Raw genomic sequence first — 6020 nt, 5'->3', positions numbered from 1 at the left:
AAAAAAAAAAAAAAAGGAAAAAATGAAAAAATATATTCTTTATTGTTTTTAAACCTTCGAAAAGCTTAAACAGCAACAAACAATCTCAGTTTTAACAGATAAAGACAGCCTTGCAATGCAAAACATAAATATAAATTTATTTATTTATTTATAATCTGGCGTGCTCCAAGGCACACGCTCACGCATTAACATTTGCCAGTTCATTTTTAATTTTAATTCTAATGTCCTTTAATTTTTTTGCTCTTCTTTGAGTCATTCTCACAAACAACTGACAGGTGAGAGCTCCTAGATCTCTCCTCGATACTGTGACACCGAACAATCTTCATTTATCAGCTTTTTTTTTTTGCCTTTTTGTATTTGAAATGGTTATTATTTCTTTAAATCTTATTGATTGAAAGTTGAAACCTGGTGTCTGGTGAGAAAAAAGGAGGAGAAGATTTGATTGTAATTTTGTGAGGAAACATGGACGGTGGAGATGGGACGGTGAGATTAGGAGCTTTGAACTTGAAAGCGGGTCGAGGCTTCGATTTGGATCCAGATGTCTCCGTTTCTTCTCCAGTAACCAGGCAAAAAGCGGCCGCCGCCAAACAGTTCATTGAGAATCATTACAAGAACTACTTGCAAGGGTTGCAAGAGCGTAAGGAAAGGTAAATTCTGGTCGTCCGTACTTTTGTTGCATTTATAATATCCATGTGCTGCTTTAAGTTTCTCTTTTGCTGTTGAATTTATTTGCTCTTGGTAATTATTGAAATTATGATGTAATTAAATGGGTATGGTTAGCGTAGATGGAATTTGCTGTGCGGTTTTCGAGAATTGGAGTGTAGCTTTATTGGATATTGACTGTTGTTCTTTTTAAGACGGCGAGCACTGCAAAGGAGAGCAGAGGAAGCTCAGGTTTCCAGTGAGGAACAAGAGGAGATGATGAGGAATTTAGAAAGGAGAGAAACTGAATATATGAGGCTGCAAAGACGTAAAGTCGGAATTGATGATTTCGAACAATTAACTGTAATTGGAAAAGGTGCATTTGGCGAGGTATATTTCAAACATTTGCTAGTGATCATTGGTTAAAATTGTCGGTGACTTGACCTCATTGAGGCTTTTTTAACTTGTTTTTCTGCGGGAAAAGAAATTGCTGATGCATATATTTAGATGGCTTGATAGTTATTACTGGTTATATGTAACAAATGCAGGTAAGGTTATGTCAAGCTAAAACCACAGGAGAGATTTTTGCCATGAAGAAGTTAAAGAAATCAGAGATGCTTAGTCGTGGACAGGTAATTCACCAAACTAATACACTTTCAAAACTGTATGGCCCTTATTGATTATATCAGTTCATTTCTCACAGGCTCTGTATTTCCTTTACTACTTAATAGTTTCATAGCTAGTTTAATCATGTGATTGCGAAGATTGCTAGGACTCTTGAAAATAATGCAGTAGCTTTCTCAGGGATGCTTTTAATGCAAGAAAAATCTGCATGGTTATTAACCTACCTCCTTTTGTTTCAAACCCCATTTATTTTGGTACTTTTATATTGTTTGATTACTGTTCGAATAGCCAGCTGGCAATTTCTCGATTCAGCTTAGAAAATTCTTAATCCCGTTCGATTTGGAATGGTTAAGCACTTTATGAAAATAAATCAAGCATTTTCTTGGTGGTCTATAACACAAATCACAGTTCAAGTTTAAACAGTTCTCCTTATTTTTCACTTTACTTTTATCTTCAAGGTTGAACATGTTCGTTCCGAGAGAAACTTGCTTGCCGAGGTTGATAGCCGGTGTATTGTAAAGCTGTTCTATTCGTTTCAAGATTCTGATTTCTTGTACCTTATAATGGAGTATTTACCTGGTGGTGACATTATGACACTACTGATGAGAGAAGATATTCTTTCTGAAGATGTTGCACGATTCTATGTGGCAGAGAGCATTTTGGCTATTCATTCAATTCATCAACACAACTATATTCATAGGTATTGCATTTTATGAACATGTTTCTAAAATTACTAGATGGAGTGTCTCAATGTGGGTGGACCAGTGGCAGGCCTGGATTTTCCTGAATGTATGTACCTTTTAATTGATGAGAGATGATAGCTTTGACTAGCCACAAGGTTGTCATACATTGTGCTTGGCCTGGAGGAAACTACTTGTGGTGATATATGATAATTTAAAATACTTAAAATATATACCACTTTGCAGGATATTTACTTTCGACGGTATTTTGCTTGTAGGGACATTAAACCAGATAACCTGATACTAGATAGGAATGGGCATTTGAAGCTATCAGATTTTGGATTGTGTAAACCCCTGGATGACAAATATTCATCAATTTTGTTGGAAGATGAAGATTTAACTTCCCAGGAATCTACAAGTGAAGCTGAGGTCCAGTCAAGCTCTGAAAGACCCCCTTGGATGATGCCAAAAGAACAACTACAACAATGGAAACGTAATCGTCGTGCATTGGTATTATTTTTATTCTATTTGCAGTTACCTGCATAAAATTTTTCATATGAACAACTTTTGTACGTTTCAGATATTACATTTGTTACTTTCTTAAGCAGGCATGTTACTTGCATTCAGTGTCAGCTAACTTCTGGCTTGTGCAGGCTTATTCAACTGTTGGAACTCTTGATTACATGGCTCCTGAAGTTCTACTAAAGAAGGGTTATGGGATGGAGTGTGATTGGTGGTCCCTAGGTGCAATCATGTATGAGATGCTCGTAGGCTATCCTCCATTTTGTTCTGATGATCCTCGGATAACATGCCGCAAGGTGCCTCCTAGTTTTTGGTTCTTGGGGATTTTTTTAGCCTCCTTTGTTCACTAGATGGTAATCTTTTTCTCTTGCACAGATAATCAACTGGAGAACCTGCTTGAAATTCCCTGATGAACCAAAAATAACTGATGAGGCTAAGGATTTAATTTGTCACCTGCTCTGTGATGTTGAAACCCGCCTGGGCACCAGAGGTGTAGAAGAATTGAAGGTAAATGCTTTAAATGAAATGTAAATGTTTCATGTTATTAGAAGTATTACATTAAAATTCAGAGATTTGTGTTTTATGTTTTAAAACATGGTTTAGTTGCAGGATACTTTTTCATCAAGCATTCACAATAAGTAAGCTTATATTTTCCTAACCAAAGACTGCATTCTAGATCTTAAATTTTTAGATTGAAAAACTAGTTGCATCATCTATTTGTGCAATATTTTAGTATTGGATCAATTTGTTAATTTTCTCAGTTTGAGCTTGTTGATACTCTTTATTTTATTTTTGTTTTGAAGTCTTGAATATTTTTCAGGCACATCCATGGTTCAAAGGTGTGCAATGGGAAAAACTATATGAAATTGAAGCTGCATATAAGCCAACAGTGACTGGAGACTTGGATACTCAAAATTTTGAGAAGTTTCCTGAAGTGAGTAGTTTGAATGCTAATGCATCAGATTTATACCCTTTTATGGGGTATGAAGGTCTTTACAACTCCTAAGACTCATGCTAGCCTTCTTGCTTTGGAGCACTTTTAACTTAATAAAGCCTCTTTTCCAATGGGATATTGAGAGTTTCTCCAAAATTTATAACTATCTCACTGTATCTTGGTTGTGAGTTGGTATAACGAGTTTAATCAGTTTTGCACGTTGCTCTGGTTTATTTTCTTTTTTAGATATTTTAGAAACATTAAACAGCATGAAGGTTTAAAGTGTTCTGGATGAAACTTTGGAATTCTTGTTGTCTTTTTTCTTGAACGTTTTTGCTTCTTTTATGCTTTTTCAGTAAAATTAATTTTGCTCTTTCTTTGCTTTTTGGTAGATTGATGGCCCTCCCTCCGCAATTCCACAAGTGGGACCTTGGAGGAAGGTAAAGACCTTGTTTGCTCCAATTTTCATTTTCTTTCTAGAAAGCTTTTGTGGTACTGTATTATACTAGATTAATGCTAAAACTTTGGGATATGTTTTTGTTTATTTGATGGAGCAGATGTTGACATCAAAAGATACCAATTTCATTGGATTTACTTTTAAGAAATCAGACATCGTAAAGTCGCTTGAAAGTTCAGGTATATTTCTTTATACATACTTACATGGGAGTGTATTTGGAATTGTCATATAGTAATATACAATTTTATTTTTTTTGTAATTCATCAGATTGATGTAAATCAATGCTTTAGCGACATGCACTTTTGATTTTACTGTTAACCAATGCTGCATTTTCACTAAAGCTGCTTCAGTATGGTTTCTACATGATGAGGAGGGTGCCATTATTATTATTTTTTCTTTTTCATGCACAAGTTCATAGTAAATGTGAATGCCTTGTAATCAAGAAGCAAACGTCTGTATATTGCAAGTTTTGGGCTTGTTATTCTCATTTTACAGATCTGCTAAACATTAGTTGAGGATTTGCTTTGTGCTTGCACTGTCTTGTGAGGTTCTAACACAGCAATTATGAATTGGTGACTGTACATACAGAGAATTCTATGATAGCTTCATGAATTGCTACACATGTTACAATTATGGTATTGGACTCACAGTTTAGATTACGCATTGCAGGTACTGACATGAGATCCAATGGACCTTCAAAAGCTCCATCTCTTATTACCTTACTAGGTATGATATTTTTCTTTTCTAAAAGATCCTGAGCTTCATGAGGAAGAAAGCTTGTTATGCTACTTTAATGTTTGTCATCATAGAATACTGCGACACTGATGGCAACTAGTCTTCCTCAATAAAGGAATAGTATATGTGGGTTTATAGTTTTTGAGTGTGGTTGATTGCTGATGGATCCAAAGTAATATATCTTCACCACAGCAATTAGTATATATGCCTCATCTAGCATTGAAAACACCTTTTTGGTAATTGGTAAGTTTAGGAGCCAGGTAGTTGCTGTATTTTGTTTTGTTTTCTTTCCCCCATCTCTCAAGGAAGCAAAATATCATAATTTCATTTGTCCTAAAACTGTTTTTTAATAATATCTAAAATAGTTAATTAGCATATATATGACAAATGGTCGATTCCTCCCCCACTTTCCTCTTTGTTGTCACATTCTTTGCATTCCTAATTTCAGTTATGAATGAATTGGAATGGAATCTGTTATGTAACATTTTGTTTTTTCTTGACATAAACATATTCTTTGAGAAGGACAAAAATGACTTATATCATCACCATAGACTTTAGTAGGTGTTAATGGAAGTCATCTGCATAATGAAGATACCTGTAAACTCGTCCATGTCAAGATAATAGTTGTGCATTTTGCAGAATTGAAAAATACACAAGCTTTATTTAATCATCAGTTCCTTTCACTGATGCAGGTCGGATTGATCTTCAAGAAACCGTAATACCAGAGGGAGAGCAGAAGCAGGAAACTTGAATGGGAGCACCCTCTGTCAGCATCGGTTGAGAGTAGGCGATCTTCAGTTCATCTCAGGTACACTCTGGGAAGCCAAAGGGGGATCATATTATATGAGATTGAATTTGTCAAAGAAGAGCTGCTTGGAGACATGAATAAGGTCAAGTGAAAAGATTGGAAGTAATCTAGACCAATACTTTTCTTTCTCCAAAAATTGCTGTGTATAAGAGCTACTGTAAAGCCGAAAATTATGTTCAATTCATTTTGACTGTAATTTTTTTTTTTTTATCGGAATTCAATTTTCCCTTCATACATAAACAAGTCACCAAAGATTCCCATTTTAACTGCCAAAAACATTTCCATGTAAATCCAACCTTAACAACAAATCATGGGAAAAAGGCAAAACCATGAGCCTGGCAAGAAATATCTTGTTTGGACGAATTGCAAATATATATATATATATATATATCTTAATTAATGGCCAATTTCACTGGTCAGGTGCTAATGATCTGACTAAATGTAGCCACTGAATACGACATTTCTAGTTTGCTACAATTCAATTATTAATTCCACCGTCTTCCTTTTCAACTTGTACAGAACATTTAATTCGTTCACTTCTTTTCTTCTTCGTTCTGAAGGGAAAGAAGCCGCCGAATGAATCATTTTCCCTATTCCAACAAACAAAAAAATCTAAAA

The 6020-nt window shown here is 35.0% G+C and overlaps 2 protein-coding genes across 4 annotated transcripts in view; both read left to right on the top strand.

Moving 5' to 3' along the window:
• Nucleotides 1–419, top strand: part of LOC110416580 (glutamate receptor 2.9-like) — a 4196-nt gene extending 3777 nt beyond the window's left edge. The window contains exon 6 of the mRNA XM_021428592.1: nucleotides 399–419. Coding sequence (XP_021284267.1) covers nucleotides 399–419 — 21 coding nt within the window. The remainder of the gene's footprint in view (nucleotides 1–398) is intronic.
• LOC110416753 (Protein kinase family protein) lies at nucleotides 7–5634 on the top strand. 3 transcript variants are annotated; one of them, XM_021428824.2, is made up of 13 exons: nucleotides 7–275; nucleotides 428–647; nucleotides 858–1032; nucleotides 1191–1274; nucleotides 1725–1966; nucleotides 2225–2456; nucleotides 2600–2764; nucleotides 2844–2975; nucleotides 3289–3402; nucleotides 3795–3842; nucleotides 3960–4038; nucleotides 4529–4585; nucleotides 5287–5634. In XM_021428824.2, the coding sequence occupies exons 2-13, from the start codon at nucleotides 463–465 to the stop codon at nucleotides 5343–5345; spliced, it is 1572 nt and encodes a 523-aa protein (XP_021284499.1). In that variant the 5' UTR covers nucleotides 7–275; nucleotides 428–462; the 3' UTR covers nucleotides 5346–5634. The 3 variants fall into 3 exon arrangements, with proteins under 3 accessions (XP_021284499.1, XP_021284498.1, XP_021284497.1); XM_021428823.2 differs by having other exon boundaries at nucleotides 399–647; XM_021428822.2 differs by having other exon boundaries at nucleotides 7–647.
• Nucleotides 5635–6020: the final 386 nt, after the last annotated feature.

Source organism: Theobroma umbraticum, unplaced genomic scaffold (assembly GCF_002168275.2).
Source record: "Theobroma umbraticum cultivar Fairchild unplaced genomic scaffold, ASM216827v3 scaffold_51.0, whole genome shotgun sequence".
Classification (NCBI taxonomy): Eukaryota; Viridiplantae; Streptophyta; class Magnoliopsida; order Malvales; family Malvaceae; genus Theobroma; species Theobroma umbraticum.
The sequence above is the reverse complement of the archived record's forward strand: the minus strand, read 5'-3'. Positions and strand labels throughout refer to the sequence as shown.